The sequence below is a fragment of the Semicossyphus pulcher genome, unplaced genomic scaffold (genome assembly GCF_022749685.1).
Source record: "Semicossyphus pulcher isolate SPU_LCO1_2020_fin unplaced genomic scaffold, fSemPul1.0.p SCAF_11, whole genome shotgun sequence".
Lineage (NCBI taxonomy): Eukaryota > Metazoa > Chordata > Actinopteri > Labriformes > Labridae > Semicossyphus > Semicossyphus pulcher.
Genome location: NW_027211615.1, coordinates 15,610,896 through 15,630,318, shown reverse-complemented (window position 1 = coordinate 15,630,318; position 19,423 = coordinate 15,610,896). Strand labels below are relative to the sequence as shown.

Here is a 19,423-nt window from a genome sequence, read left to right as displayed (position 1 = left end):
AATCAGGTGTTTTGAATGAATTATTAAAGTGTTCGCATCTGTGGGACGTTTTAAGCTACTGTAAAGATGCATCCTGAACATGACATGATGAGGAGGATTAAAGAACGGAAACAGTGGATGATATTTCAGGCACTGACTCGAGTATAAAATATCACGATCACAACATCAGGACGCCCTCATTCCCCTTTTCTCTCAAATACAAAGAATAAAAATAGCCCGGCACTTCTGATCTCTGCGTTTTTCATAGCTTGCTGCTGATGTGATCACATGAGTCGACATCTAGGTAAAACTTTGAGAAAGCTCGCAGTGCTGTGTAACTGCACTAAGAGGACACACCTACTCGCGTTTCCAACACGTCCGCGGAGCGCGGCTGCTTGTGGCCACATTATGGACAGACGGAGACAGAGGTGGACGCGTTTCTGTGTTAACGCAGAGAGCCGAGCTGTGACACGGGAATAATAATAATAAACCGCGTATGTAGACAAGAAGTTTTTAAGGGACGACAATGTGCGCGCGCGGGTTTCTATTTCACTGATCCTGCTCCGTGGACTCAAGTTGCACACAGGAGCAGGAACGACTTACAGACACTTGGAGCAACAAGCATGGAATAATTTTTTGTAATGTGGATTGATATTGCCTCAGAAGAAAATAAAGGTCTGCTGCGGAACAATGTGAGACGTTGTGCGTCTTGGATTCTCGTGTTTCTGGATGTCTTGAAAATCATTGGCAACAGTTGAGAAAGAAGAAGTTATGCGCAAAGCAGTGAACGCTCCGACCCCGGGACCAACATGGATTTGCCTTTAAAACCCCCTGGCCCTTATTTAGACAAGTTTTAGCCGGCCCCCTGTGTTGTTGTTTTTGTTGTTGTTGTGGTAAACTCCATGTTTGAGGACAAATCGCCACATTGGCCTCTTGGATTTTAAAACGTCACCTGCCTTTGGATTGGATTTCAAACACCATGAACTTTATTGACAGTTTGACACTATTATTTTTGACGCTGTCAGCTGTCAAGGTGAGTCATGTGTTCCTGGGAGCAACTGGGATTAAAAAAAGGAAAAATAAATCGACCTTTACTTGCGAAACGTAGCTGCTCATTAACGTGTAGCTCGTCCTTGCCTTTCCTCTGGCTAGGTCATCGCTCATGTTTAAACAAGCCGAAATGTTTGGTGGCTTTGAGGGGATTTTAAGAGCCCTCACGCGAAGCCAACACTGACTAAACCTAACTCACACACACAGTCGTGGGTGGGTCGACTTTTGTGCTGTAAATATAAAGATTTAGAATTAATTTAGTGAAGTTTGACGCTGGGTAATAGCAGGCCTGCTCTAAAAGCACCTTGGAGATATTATTACGTTTTAAAGGCGCAGTGGCTCCGCTCTGAATTAGGACATGAGCAGGTTCACTCCTGGCACTGAGACCACTCACATGCTCACACCGCTTCAATAAGAAGATTCTGGTCACACTCAAAAGTTTCAGCACTAAAAAAACAAGCACGACTTCGCAGATTAAACCGGTTCACTTGGGAATTTTAATGGCACTTTAAGGGCGCACTGTAAATCGTTTTCCATATAATCATTAATGGAGCGCAGTGTGCGCAGGGAGGCTTTGAGCAAAGGTTTCAAGGTGAAAAACGCAACACGCCACTTCAATGGGAGGCTGCATATTTTCCAGCAACATGATTGGACTTTGAAGGATTATTTCTAAGCGGAGTTTTCCACTTCAAAGCAAGCGCGGATGTTTTAGCTTTCTTACATAGTGCTCCCTCCCTTTCTCCCAGACTTAATGAAATCTTCACCCACCAGAGTCCAGTAAAGTGTTTATTTAACTAACTGGTTGATTTGGTGACAGCTAATTCACCTAATCAACGCTGAACAGTATCAGGATGCGGTTTCAGCTGCTTAATATCAATCGGCCTATCATCACTCGGTTTAGGGGCTGGTGTTCGCAGCTTCACACCCATCCATTAATAATACAGTATTTAGTGTTTTGGTGGGCTGGGGGTCCGTCAGACCACAAGGTTGGACCCTCTCACGCCACCAGAAGTGGGTGGAGACTACTGGACTCGAACAACCACTGCCTTTTTTGCATTTAGGAATGAGAAAAAAAGCTCTGAATATTTGAATCCAAGCCGGTGTTGCAGTACCGGGTCTCACGCAACTTTGACGAGTTATTGCGCGATTGCCAGCATGTGAGACGGAGCGAGAGATAGAAGGGGGCGCGCGGTTTTGCGCGTGATGGCGAGAGAAAGTTGTGCGTAACGCGCGCACGGATGGAAAGTTGCCAAAGCCTCTTTGTAGTCGCACTGGTGACAGAAGCCCCCCCTGTGAGGGGAAAGTAGCAGGCTGGAATTCTTACTGGTTTTAATGGTAACTTTATTAATCCGTGTTGCAAAAAAAGAGGCACCGGAGGAACACATTTAAGACTTAGTGCCTGAAACGAAACCAACATAGAGGTTAAAGAGTTTGAGAAGTTTTGTCACGTAGCTGATGTGGCAGAATTTAGGTCAGCTTGTTCGCACATCGTAGCTCCGGTCAAATATTTGACATTTTCAGTCTTTAAACACGCCATAGAACTAAATAATTTATAATATAGGCCTATTATTGTGTATTTAAAGGAAACCTAAATAAAACGTTGACAAAAACTATTTTATTTAAATATTTGAGGTTCATGAGAACATTCCCAGATGTGTAGGAAAATAAACATGCTTTTAAAAACGATGTTAATGTTATTTCTCGAATGCTTATTGAAGACATGTTGTGAGAGTGTTCCTCTTATTGCCCCCTACATTGTGTGTAAGATCCTTAAAGATAGCATACACAATGTGCTTTTCATATTCCGGCTCTGCTGGAAGAGAAATGTCAAAATGCAAATATATTTTGCGCAACTCAGGATAAGTAAAGGGCACAAGCTTTTTTTCTGAGTTCTTGCACAATCTACTGTAACTAACAGCACGCTTTTTTCTTTTTTCCCTCCATGCAGAGCGCCCACATACCGAAGGAAACAGAAAGAGGTCCACATGACGGTAGGTGTCCCACAGGGCACCGTGGGAATACAGTCTGTTCTGGGCTCCCTGGTTGGCACACAGCCAATGAGACAAGGGCTGGTTTGAGGTTCACCTTGACATTAAAGGGAAATTATCGCCTCCTGGTGGACGACTGACAGGTTGACCCTGTTCAGATTAACCCCCACCCCCTTAAAAACTCTCCCTTACACTAAATGAGAGCAGTTTCTCCTTTAAATCTCACGTTTTCGTCCCATGCAGCATTCCTTCTTGTTTGAGGTTAAGCTGGGGAAATGTTATGGTGACCAGACTCTGTTATAGAAAGGAATTTCACCCTCTTGGGCCAACAATTTCATTTTGCACAATCCCAGCGTTGCTCAATCTAATTTGGACAATCAGAAGCTGAACTTTACAATATTGTTCTGGCCAAGCATATTTGGTTTGGCTTCCCAGAAGGCCTGTCATGCCGGGGTTGTTTTAGGCTCTGAGTGATGTTTTGGAGGTGTTGTCAGGCTGTGTGCTAATATCTTTCTCAAGAGCATAACTCCTGCAAAGATGGAGGGAGAGGAGGGGATAGAATGAGGGTGAAAAGCTACTATTGGCTAAACTGAATCACAATGGGGCAACAGCAGAGCTACAAAAAATGTGATTTACAAATCTAGATATTATTTGATGTCCTAATGGGCTTAAGATAGATACAGTACTTGCTTATTGAGAAATTGCATGTGTGTGCATTCACCATATTCACAGAGCAGCCATTTTTCTCTGACATCGTGCTCAAGGTGGGAAGCTACCGTACTCATGTAGCTAACATGTTCCAGAATGTAAGTTGAATACATTTAGCGTATTTGGCTAGCTCTATTTTTAATGAGGGAAATTTGGCTATATTTCAAGTTAAAACAAACACATTTATTAGCTACGACTCGGCAACAGCTAAAGTTAGCCTTCCTAGCTTACATTACGTTAGCCGGTAAGTAAATTCTGACGTTATGTTAACTTAAGATTTTTTGTCTTTCCTATTGTTACGTGTAACACTACCTAATGGTAATATTAGCTTACTGTCACCTTCTGGCTAACAGTGCTACTATCTAGTAGGTAAGCGGCTAAATGCTAATGGTAGCTGTTGCCTCACCCGAGCTAATGGGTTATCAAATATGTTGCTTTTTCTTGAAATAAAGCCAGATTTTCTTTCACATTTTGGCTGTTCATTGTCTTTTCTGCTGCTGATTAATTGAGACGTGGTGAAAAGATAATGATTTGTCAGATACGTAGCCTTCAACCTTTAACACAGCAGTTTCACTGCAGCATGACGACAGAAAGAAATGGCCGCTGTCTGAACATAATCACAAGTTTGTTTCATCTCCTTCACTTTGATTCCCTTGTAAGCCTGCCTATGTTTCTATTCCAATCTCCTTTTTAGCTGTCTGTGTTATTGTTACAGCACTGCAGTCCTCAAGAGCCAATGGTTTAGTCTATAACGCTGCTGCCATTTTATAACTCTGTACCCTGTGCCTCTGTCTCCCAGTGATCCCTTTGATGGAGGTCTACAACAAGAGTTTGTGCCAGCCGCGGGAGCTGCTGGTGGAGATACTACAAGAGTATCCGGAGGAGGTGGAGCACATCTTCATCCCGTCCTGTGTGGTGTTAACGCGCTGCGCTGGCTGCTGCAACGATGAGATGCTGCAGTGTATGCCCACATCGAGCTATAACATAACAATGGAGGTCAGTGGCTTCCTTTACACACAGAAACACTTTGATGTGTGTGCAGGGGTGCTCACAGGGGTGGGAGTGAGGGGAGGGGCCCAATTTCACTTTTTCCTCTCAAACTACAGCGATTTAGTTGATATTTTAAGACATGTAACTTTATTGTTTCATCTTAATCTTTATACATAGATACAATTTTGGGGGGGTAAAAGCTTTTTACATCGGATAAGTAACCCCTTTGAACACAGCTGCCCTTTAATGTGACCTTTTGTTGAACCTTAACATCTGTAATTGTTGTAGAGGTTAAAAAAACAGTAGTTCATATATTTCATTCACATTTGTAACAACTTCTCTTTCCTCTTCTTTACAGATTAAAAGAATAAAACCCCAAAGGCAACAAAATGATATTTTCATGAGTTTCACAGAACACAGCGCATGTGAGTGTAGGTAAGAAACCCTGAACACAAACTGCAACGCACACACTGTGAATGATGAAAAACAAACCACTTTGTGTAGCAGAGGTTAACATAACTCATCATGTAAAGCTGTTATTTTCTTACACACTGTATTGATGCATATCACTGCTTATCTTTGCTTCTGTTCCTCCGCTGATCTTAAAAAGACGACAGCGGGTTAAAGCACATCCCAGCAGACATCATACAAATGTCTTTCACTTAACCCTCACTGAAACTTTGGTATGAGTACGGTGCTACATAATCCTTGACTTTCCTACTGTGGCATGTTAGAGGACATTCCTGCAACTACACACTGTGATAGCTTTAGTTATTGATCTCTGAGACAAGCACTGCGTGTCCTCTTTGTGGCCCACAGTCACAGTAAGGTGTCTTCTTCTGGTTAGACGTGAAGGACACTGAGTTCTAATAGATTCCTTGTTCTTGGACCTTGAAAGTTGTAGTTCCGATTTCCCTATGGAGACTGAGATTCAGGCTGTGTGACATGAATTAGAGACACAGGAGCACAGAGGCGACATGCATCCTCCTCCCAGTTTAAGGGAAATCTTAAAAGCAAACAAACGCTGTAGGGAGGACCGCTGGCCGAGGACCGAGCTCTGCTGTCACTTTTAATCTGAAACATCTTGGGTCATTGGTCACAGTGAGTCTGAGTCTGTGTGTAGAGTTCCTGGCTATAAAGGAATGTCAATCTGAACTTACTGCTGCCTGAGCTTTCTCAATACTTCACTGTAAAACATTTAGATGTGGCTGTAAACGTTTAGAGCACCTCTGTAAAAGTTTAGGGGCTATGTTTAATCTCTTTAGCACTGTTTACATATTTGACTTCACTGTAATGTTCTGGAAAAAGTTTAAAGGCTTAAAGGGACTAATATGGAGGGAATAACACGTAACATGGTTTATTCTCTGTGGTGTAAAGTATATTAATTGCATTCATTTAAGGTGCTTATAGTAGTTCCATTATAGGCTTCTCAGCTCAGGCTGCTGTGAACACCAGGTTTCACACAAGTTTTTCTACACGCTGCACTTTGTGACGTCACAAAGCTCAGCAGGCTTCGGAGAGCTGGCCAATCAGAATGAAATGGGCTTGTAGGGGGCGGGGTTTGTTAAAGGGACAGAGCTGACTGAGTTGTTTCAGGCAGAGGCTGTATGAGGGCCTGGACAGAGCACCAGTGTGAGTAAAATTATGACTTTTTTAAACTGTAAATTATGCTAAGCTACTCCACAGGTATCACAGAGTGAAATATGAAGCTTTAAATTAGTATTATACCCCCCTTTAAACTTATATATTATAGTATCACAGTCTGGTTTGCACCGTATAAGTCACCATAATCCTAAACATTCTGCCCTTTTAGTACCTTTTGATACTTTTTATCAGTTTCGATACTTTGCTAAATCTGGACCAAAAACATTCACGCAGCAAATGGACGAAGGATCCATTGAGTGCATCCTTCGCAGCCAAGCATATCCCGAGATTCACTGCGCGCCAATTCAAACAAGATGGCGGACTCTCACACGGCCAAACAATATACTTTTGAATTTGAATAGCTAGCGATATAAATGTGAAAGAATGAAAGGGGTGCTTGAAACTTCAAATTATCTATAAAATAATAGGTTATGTTATGTGACGTTATAATATAGCTAGTTATCCCGCTAGCTACCTGTTGCTAGGCGACAGAAGCATCGTTTGGTGACGCAATGGTAAGGGCGGGAACAGCTGGTGACACAAACAGGAAATACTCCGTAGACCAGACCGTTTCATTTCAGTTTGGCCTTCGAAGTATGCAGCCCCTGAATTGAGACACAGCTATACAGAGATAATTCTTAAAGGGAAAAAACATTGAATTGCTGTCAAATGACACATTTTTTCAATCCGTGTCCAATTGTCTTGATCTGTGAGTACATATTGTATGACGTTAAAACTACCCAGTACATTTGCTTGTAATTACGTTAGCATTGTGGTATTACTACACACATACACTCATGCTTTTTACAGCGGTTATTGTACCAATCTGTCACAACAGAAACTTGGCTGACCTTTTTAATGAAACACTGTTTCCTAACTCTTTTGGCAAACTGTGTGCCAGCGAATTTTATTGCTCCACACACTGTTATCGGCAGGAGTCGTCACACAGACAAGAAGTGAAACAAACCTTGAAAACGTTCTATTGTAGTCGTGTGATTGTGTGCGTGTGTGTGTGTGTGTGTGTGTGTGTGTGTGTGTGTACACTGCTTTATTTCTCAACAAATGGGATTCATTTGGAGCTGAAAGTGAAAGCCAGCTTTATCACACTTTCTGGTAAAAAGGCGATGACATAACATGATACAAAAAAGATTGATGGGAGCCAACACATGCTGATAATGAGCTTCTGGGCTCTGATAATGTTGATATGTATCTGTTTACCAGGAAATAACAGCATGCTGTAATCTAATGTCACGTTGTTTTGTTCCTGCCTTTCAGGTTAAAGAAAGAAGTGAGAGAACAGAAAGAAAAGTGAGTACAGCACTCTTTCTGCATGGAGGCTGGGTGAAACAATGGGGACTTGAGATTTGATCTTTTTCCTGTTTTGCTCCGCAACAAACTCTCACACTCAGTCGTCTGCAACTCTAGGCCTTCCTGAAATGATCCCACAAGCCCTTTCTTGTCTAATTTCTCCGTCTGTTATTTTCTCTCTCTCTGTCTCTTTATTATACATTCACATAGACGCACACAAACGATTATATTTCATTAAAACCCGAGCAGACACGCTGAGTGGGATTAGCTCATGTAGCAGTTCTCAGGTGATAAATACGGGGAATACCATTCAGGTGAATGAGTGACACTTCTCGAGGTCATTGCCCTCTCTATACGTGTCCTTTACACTTTTCCTCCCTTTTCTATCTGATCTTTACATTCCACCCCTCTCTTTCTTTACTGTTTACATCCCACTTAACTTCTGCTACTCCTGTTACTGGCTTCTCTGATATAGATAACAGTGTTTTTGAAGACCTGTTAAACCGTCGTGTTTATGGTTGTTGCTTAAGTGTTCTCACCGTCCCAAGCTACAGAAGTCAGTGTGCTAGGGGTCATTAAACTCTTCCCTCTGCGAAAAGTCGTTAATATATGCAAGTTGGTTGTATTTTGGTTTTATGTCAGCTTTTCCGTCATATAGATAAGGTCTAGTTTTGAGGCCCCCTCTTTAACCTTGTAATAACTGTTTACGAGTGCGGCTTTGGTGGCGTGTTTCTACAAAGTGATGGTCTTAGGGTCGTTCAACTCCTGTTTCTGATGCTTTCATACTTTCATGTTAGTTTTTACGTTGGCCTCTGACCGCTCAGCGGTGAGAGGTCTCGGGAGGTCTTAGGGTGAGTCATCCTGCTGAGGTTGTGAAACTTAACTGTTAACGTCCATGGTGATGCATGGACAAAGAAAAGTGGAAACTCCAACATTTACGACACATCTGATTCATCCTGTTCCATGGATATATTCAAATCCGTTAGCTAGTCACAGCTGGATCTGACTTAGCATGGTTCATGACCTTGGTAGCTATTGGATGGATTGTCATGACAATTGCTGACAAGGATGACTTGTAATAACTGACTTCCTGAACTTTCATCTAACTCCATGATAAGGTCAACATTTCTTTAGACATAATGCCTGCAACGCTAATGACAGCTGTACTTTTACTTCTAGTGTGTTTAATGCTAATGAGCAAATTATAGCATGCTAACCAACTAAACTGAGACGTTAATCATGATAAACATTATATTTATATTATTTTATATTTTTACATTGTATTATATGGAAAACATTTGTATTGCCATTGTGAACATGTAAATATGCTAGCATATGTTAGCATCAAGTTCAAAGCACCGCTGTGTCCAAGAACAACCTCACAGAGCTGTTAGCATGGCTGTGACCTCTTATGTTAACCTGTTTTCCAGCAGAAGGTTGTATTTGCCCACGGCAAAACCAACATTAAAATCCAGATATCCCCCAAACTGGGATGGCAAAGGCCTGCACAACTTTGTGTCTTCCAGCAAAGACAACCAAAGCTGTAGCAATATCAGACAGCTTACATTTCTTTCCCAAGGAAAACATGTTATAATTCTGAGCAGGACTCGGGTATCTACGCAATCACAAAAATGCATTTCAAGACCTAATATGCTGCTGGATCACAGGTTAAAAGTTTGGAAAGGGGAACACAGACTGAATCACAGATAATTGTTGAGCTTGGGCATCAACCTGCTTTGGCCAACAAAATAATGGTGATGTATAAATGCATAGATTGCTCTTATAAGAACCAACCCTGTTATACTTCATGGGTGGCTGCCACATGTTCCCGACCCAGTTCGTCAAATGCCAACTCTTTATCACATCCCTTTTACGTCACAAAATAGTGTCTGCTGGGTGTCATACAGAGAGCACAAGGTCTCTAAGAGCAGTTGTTCCTAGGTTCATATATTTTTGCGGATGGGTTTATATTTGACAGACAGACAATCCAGGGTACCTCGCTCATAACTATGCGCCACAGAGGATCATGACAAAGCGTTGGTATTTGACTTGCGAAAGAGAACGGGCTAGCCTATACAGTTGCCATCAATGTCCATAGAGACTTTTAACAACATTGTTTTGCATTTTTATTAGCATTGCAATTGTTTTCTGCTTAGCTGCATACATCATAAAAAGCAATAACTTGTGAAACCCAGCTTGTATTTGAACACACAGCCCTGATATTCTAATCCCCTGCACCTGTGAAACTCCTGTTATATGCTTTACAAGCTTGTTCTCATAGTTCTGTGTCCCGAGACAAGTTGAATCAGCCATAAAGAGTTGACCCAGATAGGCCCAAAGATGCTGTTTTGAAGTGTAGTCCAAGTTCATTGTCCTCAAGCCATCTGGGAAATTTCAGAACAGCCGGCAAAGCCAAACCTCAGACCATTAATCCCTAACAAAGTCTGCAGAGTCATTGTACTGCTGTACAAAAAGATGCTTTTTTTTAAGTTGGACGATAGCGTGGGTTTTTACTTGGAACATTTGATATTCATCACTTACACAAACTACAGGATGTTTGGAAACCACCTACAGTAAGTTCCATTCTGTGGCTGTGTCGTTAAACCTTTATATAACAGGACACATTCCATTGGTTGCATTCAAAATTTAAAATTTGAACACAAAAATGGGAAATTATCCATCATAGAAATATTCATACTTACATGTATTTTACTATATGATGATATAATTAATCATCCCAAACAAGTCAATACCATTAATCAAATTAACACCTCAGTCAATCTGTCCTCAGTCTCTCAGGCATTTCTCTGCCTTGTTGTCCTCTTTCTCTTGCAGAAAATCCCGGAAAGGCAAGGGCAAAGGCTTAAAGAGAAAACGAAAGAAAAACCGTGACAAAACAATTCACGATGCGTATGTCAGCTCCGCCTTCTCAACCTACCTGCACCTGAGTGTTGCGCTTCTTATTGTCAAGCTCATTTGGGAGGAGCTCATTTGTCCTTTTTAATTTGCCCTTTAGCTACATCAATTAGCATGTTGCTTCCGTGTATTGTGCTAACTTTTGTCCTGCGAGTCATGGTCTGCATTCTCAGCGTATCAGTGCCAAGCTTTTTGCTAACATGTTTTGCTAACGTAGCTTTAGCAAAACTTTACATAACGGTGATAACCAGGGAAGCACAGCCAACCTGCTAGCTAATTCCATCTTAAAGAAATGAACCATAACTCATCTCCGACCGTCAAAATACCCATCTAATCTCCCCCAAACCTTCCCTGCTCCTTGTTTGTAAGAATATAACTCTGCATGGACGAGACTGGGACGACGGTTGGGACGAGATACAGCAGCGTATCAGGAAAAACATTAGAAACAAGTTGCCGCTAACATCTTATCAGATAGCTAGCTTTTTGATTGATAGACATGTTTAAAGAAGCTGGAATAAACAGATCGTGTCTTGGCTGTAACTTAAAACTCCGACTGACACAGATCACAGCTCCACCAGCATGGCTCTGCAGACCGGCTCGCACTGTTCTGGTATCTGTGCTGGGATCGCCAGGATTGTAATCATGGTCCTGTGTGCAGTGTTGAGTCTGTGCTGCTTTCCTGTGTCTCGTACCCGTCTCCTCTCCAGCTTCTTTTCTTTTCATCTTTACAAACTGGTTTTGCTTTCCCGTATATAATGCTGGTACTTTTTATGTAATGTGGAGATATGAGTGATGGCTATCTGTTGGGGTTTGGGGGGGGGTTGTAAACCAGCAAAGTGGTGTTTTGTGCCTTTGTTGTCTCTGAAACCATAAAAAAACACTCTTATTTTTGTCAGAAATAATATAAAGATGATCTCATGTTTATCCGTGCTCATAATGTGAAAGAATACATGTCATTGTGTTCATTTGTAATTTGTTTATTGAGCTGTCAACCTCTGTTCTGAATCTAATGTCTCTCTGTGGGAAACATAGTCTTCAGTTTTCATTCAATAAAATGAAATCTTTCTTAATGGAGAACCAAGCAGACCCTTGAGTTTTCTTTGTAACAAGTTTGTCCTCTGACCTTCAGTTAAAAGCCAATAAGAGCCGCTTTGTGTTGCATGAACTGGTCCAAAGCTTTGCTCTCTGCATGTCTAACACATTCAAGGTATCTGCAAGTGGTCCAATCAACGCAAGAGGGCTTGGGGGGCGTGGGGGAGGGTAATTTGACTGCTTGAATATTTGCCTGCTCTGTGGGAACCTGTGTGTAATACTACCCAACTGTCACATGCAGCACAACTTGCTGGCCAGTGCTTTGGAAGAGCAAGCTGTAGCAAACGATGGGGTTGACCTGAGGGCAGCCGTTCTCGTGGGTGGTAATGGTACACTGTGATAATCTACCTCTCTCCCTCTTCCTTCCCACCCTTGTCTGTCTCTCTCCGTCCAGTGTTTGTGAGCCATGTTGTGATCACTGCTCAGAGAGGAGGAGGCGCTTGTTCGTGCAGGATCCCGCAACCTGCCGGTGCTCCTGCAAACACACAGACGAATACTGTAAAGAGCGCCAGCTAGAGCTCAACGAGAGGACCTGCAAGTAAGTGTCTCCAATAGAACCAAAGTGGAACCATAACTTCATTGGTCTGTCCCAGAAGTTAGACGTTAAAATCACGCTGTCATCTGTAAAAATGGAAATAGATTACTGAAAATACAGCCAAATTCTCCCAAACAAAAATACTGTAGTCCCCACCATTTGTCTTGATAGAGAATGGTCCCATGCATAGACTGTATTGGAATGGACGTGTCCCACTTTTACTGGCCAGAAGGGGGCGTCTCCAGTGGTTGCGAAAAGTTGTCCTACTTTACGAAACCAAATGGGAAAATGACCCGACTTCTCAGACGATTTGATAACTCAGTAAACATTTTCCTAAAGAGCCTCAATTGCTAGTCTCAAGTATTCTTCAATTTAATTTAAGTTTAATATTGTACATTATGGTCCCATTTAGAGTAATATTAATGATAAAGCAGGGTATGCTTTAGGGCGTGGGTATCTGTGATTTACAGGTGGCTTTCACGGCGGTCTGAAGTAAAAATGTGTATCCACCCTATCGTCCAAATATGGTCACTTCTGGTTCTAAAAAAACAAGATGGCGACGTTCCAAAATGCAAGTCATGCTTTAACAGAAGAGTTCAAAATCCAATGGCGGTCTATGATTCCATGACTCTTTGCACGTGATGTGGTTACGCATAGTGACGACCAGAGAGAATAATCTAGTCCCATCCATCCTTTATGACGTCATTTGACTCATTATGTTGGTTTTTCAGATCCACAACTTTACAGTCTTTGTTGACTCATACAGCTCTCATCAGTTTCGCTTCCGGCCGCAGCTGTTTTCACTAAAAAGCTCTTAAAAGGATTTAGTGGCGACTGTCCCAGAAACCAGACAAATGAGAGCACGATAATGTTTTATTTGCTTTGATAGATGCATCTTTTTGTCTATTCCCGTTCAGACAGACTACCCAGCCTGATTTAGTATAGCAATCATGGACACAAAGATGGAACACAATTGAAAACACTCTTTGTTTTTTCTATTTTCTGCAACTTTTCTTATTTTAATGGCTTTTTTTTTTCTCTTCTTGTTTAGATGTGACAAGCCCAGAAGATGAGAGAGGTGGGAGCACCAGACGTACAAGATGAAGGAATATTCTAGAGATATTTCACAGCACAGCACTTTGACCTTTTAACCGTAAGCTCTTCTTTTCTGTGGAAAGCATTCCTCTTGGACTGACTGAGAGAGAACAAAAAGAAAGACTGAAGTTCCTCCCACTGTATATCTGTGTGTAAATAGACCATGATAAAAGAAAAAAAAGAGTACAGAATTGTTATGCTGCTACAGAAACATATTACTAAACCCATCATTTGACAAAAAGCAAATAGCCGCCATGTGGTTTTGCATTTCTAACAGGCTTGCAATGCAGGTGTAGTGTTGTTGTCGATTCATTGAATGCAATTACTTCACTGGATATGAGTCTACTGTGGTTGTGTGTCAATCATAAATTGCAAAACCTCTCAATCTAAGATATATTTAACTGCTAAAACAGCGGGTGAGGCCGAGGAGGACATGGGAACGCTCTCATTTCAAAATAGATGGATGGATTTTTTTTTTGTCCGTCATTGTCTGCGTTTGCTTTTTCGGAGTATAAAAGCAGGACTTGCGGAGCAGCTGATGGAAATCTGTCTGGACATGATGTCGCCTCCTTTCCCGTGAGGACATTGCAGGACTGACGTGGACATACACAATGTCGCTATTGTGAGCAGCTTGCAGGAGAACAGACTCTGGAGTGCCATATACTTTAAAAGGGATACTGGTTATCAATATTGCATCTGATGTTTTGCTATGTCCTACATGAAAACCACTGAAAACATCCTATACTGTAGTTTGATTCCATTTGAAAAAACTGTGCCTCACAAAATGTACTGAGAATTCTTTCGAGTGCTTTTTAAATTATTTTTCTTTCCTTTTGCAGAAGAGGGGATTGTCAAAGTAGCTTTGTTAGTTGTTGAACTCAATACAGAATCCATTGATTACGTATCTTCTTCTCTGAACTTGTACATACTCAATAACCCGTAATGCCATAGTCCATTCTAGATAATTTATAATGTTCTAGAGTATTTTTCAGTATTCAGTCTACCCATATTTAATTTGGTCTATTTATATATGCAGTGTTATGTACCCGTAGCTGTCCTCACCCCTCCCCCATGTTTAAGGTCACTGATGGCTACGCTCAGCATGGACCCTCTCCATGCTTTTCTACGAAACAATGAGAAAATAGAAAAAGATCAGAAATTATTTGTTAACATTCCCTTAACGGATCATTTTTTTCTGGTGTACTGATGGCATCTTCTCTGGATTTTAAACCCCTCTTATCTAAGGTTGTGGGTGCTGTGTAGATTTTTAACATGTGTCTATCTGTGTACGAGTGTGCGTATGAGTGTGTGTTTGCGTGCATTAGCCAACGTGCACATCTGTGTTTAGCTGTTGTATTTAAGTATTTAAGTAAATAGAGGGTCTTCGTTTTGTCCGTCCTGCAAGATGCAAATAAAACTATACTAGTGCTACCAGCTCAAGATAATCTACACCAACGAAAACACCATTTAAAATTTGGGTAACGTATCCTGTCTGCCATCAGTCTAAGAACCCTCATCATTAGTTCTCTTTGTCTCTTCTTCATTATTAACATGTTTTCTGTGTCTATGTAAAACAGTAAAGCATATTTATTTTCAAATTATATTGTTTTTATATAAAATAAGGAAAAGGTTGCTGTGTTGTGAATGCTGTGTTTTCAAGAGATTTCATTAGGCAACGTGAGATTTCCATGTGTCTGTGCGGCAAGCTTCTGCTCACACTTACCGCAGAATGTAACCTGACAGAAAATAGATCAGAGAAATAAGAAATTCCTGCACGCTTTTCATGACAGAGCGACAGATATTCAGCCTTATGAATAAAATGGCATTTTGAAGCAGTGCACAGTAATTTCATCTGTTCCATCGAGCTGTCGACGACTATGTAGGAGTGCCAGCGTTAGCTAGTTTTGTACAAACCGTTATATGAATGCAGTGGGGAACAAGATTCTGGTATCGTAAGTGTTTGGTTTGTTGTCCATTTATAGTCGTATTAGTATTGACCAATCAGGTATGAGTAGCCTCAGGTTGCAGGCAACTAAACGGTCTGAGTGAAGAGCCAAAGAGGCTGAACACATTTACTGAAATGGAATCTCGGAACCCAACAGCTATCGTCTGACTACGAATTAGCTTTTTATTAGCTATTTAAAAATGTGATTTAGAATCTAATGAATAGAACATACATGTGTATTGTTTTTACAGAGATTAGCTATAGGCCAGTCAATGTCTCCAGTTTCTAGTTGGACCATACAAAATGACCAGCGCACGGAAGAGGAAGTCGTAGGCTGGACATTCGTTATCTGGAATTTCGTTGGCTACACAACGAAAGCTTGAAAATGTGAACTTTCTTGGTTGGGTCATTGTAATTGAGAAAAATATTCATGAAAACAAACTTTTTCAAAAGTGTTTGATCCTTGAAATGTTCTACTGCACAGTTTAGGGCAGAAGTATCTGTCACTGGCACCCATTGGAAGGAACGGCTTTTAATGAAAATGTATTTTTAGACCGAACACATAAAATCACGTTAAAAATAGTTATTCTCTTGTTAACTTAAGAGATAGTTGGACTTCAGTAATGACTTAGCATGGTTAAAGTTGGGTAGGACCATCTCTGCCCATAATTGCATATAAACACATAATTCTATTCACACTGAATGCTCATTAACCTTGGACTAAAATCAGCAACAAAATGCAAACCCGTCATTCAGTGTAATTAAAACTGTCGGGCTCCAGCAACAAAAACAACACATTTTTTGACAGCACAAAGTTGAACTTGGTTCAAGTTTAGCCCAACGCAAGCAAACACAATCGAGGAAAATTTTTAGCAAGAAATACATGCTAGCTTACATTTCCAGTATATTCGGAGTATATTTTAGGGTTGAATTTTCTTCCAGACTAACTGTGTATAGGGCCAGACTAAGTCTGTAAACATATACTTGCTTCAAAATGTAGCCTGATTGGTAAGCTATCACGGGCCCTTTTCCACTGCTACACCTCTAGAGACACAATAACTTCTCCAAGAACGAAGGAAATTTACCCGGAAAATGATCCCTGGCACACGTTTCCAGCTTTGGCTGCTACATCACGTTTTTTCTGCAGACCTGTTTTTTACTTGGGGAAAAATTGTCACTTTTCAGGTAAGTTACTGAAATTTGATTTGACAGCTGTATTTTACCACAAACTACAGAAAAACAGAAAACAGACTACTTTTCTGTTTTGCTTTAACAGATTATCACATCACTTCACCCCCCCTCTAGTCCACCGGGAAGGACAAAGAGCAGTTTTAGCTAGTAGCATAGGATTAGTGACTGGCTCTGTGACAATGTAGCAGTAGCTGATCTCTAGGCCCCCTGGACCCCATCTAACCCCTATGAATGTAGATTAAGTGGAGGTTTTTGGATCTTTGGTCATGTTTGTTTTGAAACTCGCTCCTTCTTATCCCCATTTCTTGCTGCTTCCCACTAGATTAGCTCCTTCATGGCGCTAATTCCCCCCTCTGCTCTCCCTGACTCATGCTCTTTCTGTGCATACCTAAATATAAAGCACACTATAGGCCTATAATCCCTGTAAATTGTGGGGCCCCCTTTACTGGGTAAAACACCCCCAAGAATGTTATAAACCGTCTAAGCTGTGATTTAGCAGGAGCCCAGAACCCAGCTAGCTAGCTAGCCTGTCTCGTTCGTTAGCTAAACTTTGCTGATTTAACATCAGTGTGGGTTGTACAGGATGTTTGAAGGTGACGTTTAAGAGCAGTCAAGGGGGAATTACTTATTGTTTGTATGACCTATACCACCAAAGAAGCATATACATGTATATAAAGAGTCTTTAAGACGCACAAAATATAATTTTAGTTAATCAACGGTTAAAGGAAATCCTACATCAGCCCACTTTGTTTGAACAAACTCGGATTAATTCGCCTTTCTTGATTTTTAAAGGGAGCATATGTATCCTATAGTCCCCATGTTGTTATTTCATCAATGCGTAAACATATAATGTAATTATTTAAAGCCAGAGAACAGCTCAGTGTTATTGTGGGAACCTAAGAAGAACATTAATCCTTGTTTTATGCAACTTTTTTAACGTATACAGTACTTACCCTTGAAGAGTAAAGAGGTTGCAGTGTACATTAACTCTGTGTGTTTAGCATAATAGTTAACTCGACTTCACTTATATTTTAAATCAAAATGTCTTAACACACAAGTCTCCCATGTGGAGCTTGGACGGATGCTTGCACATGTGGTTGATCTTAAACAGAATTGGGTGAAAAGTGTGATTGAGGAATTATCACAGCCTCCCTTCTTATCTGGCAAAAGTTTATTTATGGGAAGTGGTGTGTAATCTGTGGTTGATTGCGGTTAATCATTATTTCCCTCTGAGTTTACTGACTGAGAGTGACAAACAAGTTCCCACCACAAGACACAGTTAAAAATGTCATCATGTGACCACATCAGAGTGATTTACAACGTTCTCTTGAATTAAAATCAACAGCCTTATTCTGTTTGGCAATGATACACGGATAGTTGGGTTAATTTGCTCTACAGCTGCCAATCCAGAGATTTTTGACACAAAAGCTCCCCTGAGAACAGCTGCTAATGAGATCAATGCTTATTTGGACCATTATTACTTCTCATTACGCAGGATTCGACTGAGCAGGTTAGTTATGCAATCAGAAAGACTGTTATTATTTGATACTGGTGTAAACCCTTTAATGTTATTTAGAGTTGGACTGTAAAATACCTGCTTTTGATATTCAATTGATTTGATGTTGAACTCTTCAAAACCTGCCTGAGGCTCTAACTGTTGTAACTGTTTACAGTAAAGTGTTACATCAAAGATATACCAGCCAAATGTAGAACAATAAAACTAGTTTAAACAGTTGTAAGAATTAAATCGTGAAATCGTGAAAAGTCAGTTGTGCTCTGTTGTTTTCTCCCAGGACTCTAGCTAAAAATATCTGTCTCTTTAGCTGCTAAATGCTAAATGTGTTCATCCGATAGTTGCTAACCTCGTCTCTTTGCTGTTTGGTAGCTCATAGTGGGATTGAGGAGCTTGTTGCGTGAAACTTTAACGATGAGAGCAGTGAGACTGCACTAAAACAGCTAGCTAAAAGACACTAAAACACTCTGAGGTAACTCTAACAGTAATTCTCTGTGGGTCACTATAAGCTAAATTTAGACATAGTCATTTAACTGATAACTTTAACTGTATAAATATTGACTAAAGCAGCCTTAAAGAAAGAAAAAAAAAATGAACTTACAAGCGTTTAAACACAAGTCGTCTTTTAATTTGACATCTGTAGGCATGTAGCTTTCCATGCTCACACAAGCTCTGTCCTGCCATGAGGGTCATTTAAGGTTTTGTGTGTTTTTTTTAACAAACAAAAGGGGTTTAAGTGATAATGCACAATTGATCTGCACATTTCAAATGTAATGTTAAACAAAAGAATTGATTAAATGTCTCTCTGACAGGTGAATTTAATACAGATTAAAGGTCCTAACAGGATGAGAGCAGCTTTAAGAACTGTAAGAGCTGAGGGATTGAGTGAACATGCACAAGAATGGAGGTGTGATTAAGGCTTTAAGACCTGAGGCAGGCGACGTGCTCCCGAGCAGGTAGATCACCTCACACTGCTGATGCAAATCAACAGAAAATCACGACTCGGCAAAAACCCCTCCCTGATCGGTGTCCGCAGTGAAGTCATGCGTGATATGTGCTCACTCTCACGTACTACGTCTTTAAGGCTTCTGATCTATATTTACCCCAAGTTTCCAACTGATTGTGACACTGAAAAATATCCTCCATGAGTCATGAGGCAGGGAACCGGAGAGGAAAACAGAGGGAGGGAATAAGACAGGAATCAGTTTAAAGAGGGATCAGCAGAGCATGGTGGAAAAGAGACTAATTGAGCTAAAGGGGGAGAAGAAAAGAGGATAAAAAGAGGGAGAGCTCAGTCAGAATTACACTGATGCAGAGTCTCATTCATCTGCATGTGTGTGACTGACAGAAAAAAGGACAGAAGTGAAAGAGAAACTGATATGAGTGTTTGTAACAATACACTTTCTCCTTTAGGTCAGAACTGCTGTAAAACTGCAAAAAGAATATTTTAACAGAAGATTTTCAGAAAG

General features: G+C 40.8%; 1 protein-coding gene across 3 annotated transcripts; it reads left to right on the top strand.

Moving 5' to 3' along the window:
* Positions 1-391: 391 nt before the first annotated feature.
* Positions 392-14,937, top strand: vegfab (vascular endothelial growth factor Ab). Of its 3 annotated transcripts, none has more exons than XM_069686408.1 (8): positions 392-1,012; positions 2,978-3,020; positions 4,525-4,721; positions 5,074-5,150; positions 7,635-7,667; positions 10,503-10,577; positions 12,070-12,213; positions 13,262-14,937. In XM_069686408.1, exons 1-8 carry the CDS (start codon positions 959-961, stop codon positions 13,281-13,283), a joined length of 645 nt encoding a protein of 214 aa, XP_069542509.1. In that variant the 5' UTR covers positions 392-958; the 3' UTR covers positions 13,284-14,937. The 3 variants fall into 3 exon arrangements, with proteins under 3 accessions (XP_069542509.1, XP_069542527.1, XP_069542518.1); XM_069686417.1 differs by lacking the exon at positions 392-1,012 and adding an exon at positions 2,193-2,364; XM_069686426.1 differs by lacking the exon at positions 10,503-10,577.
* Positions 14,938-19,423: the final 4,486 nt, after the last annotated feature.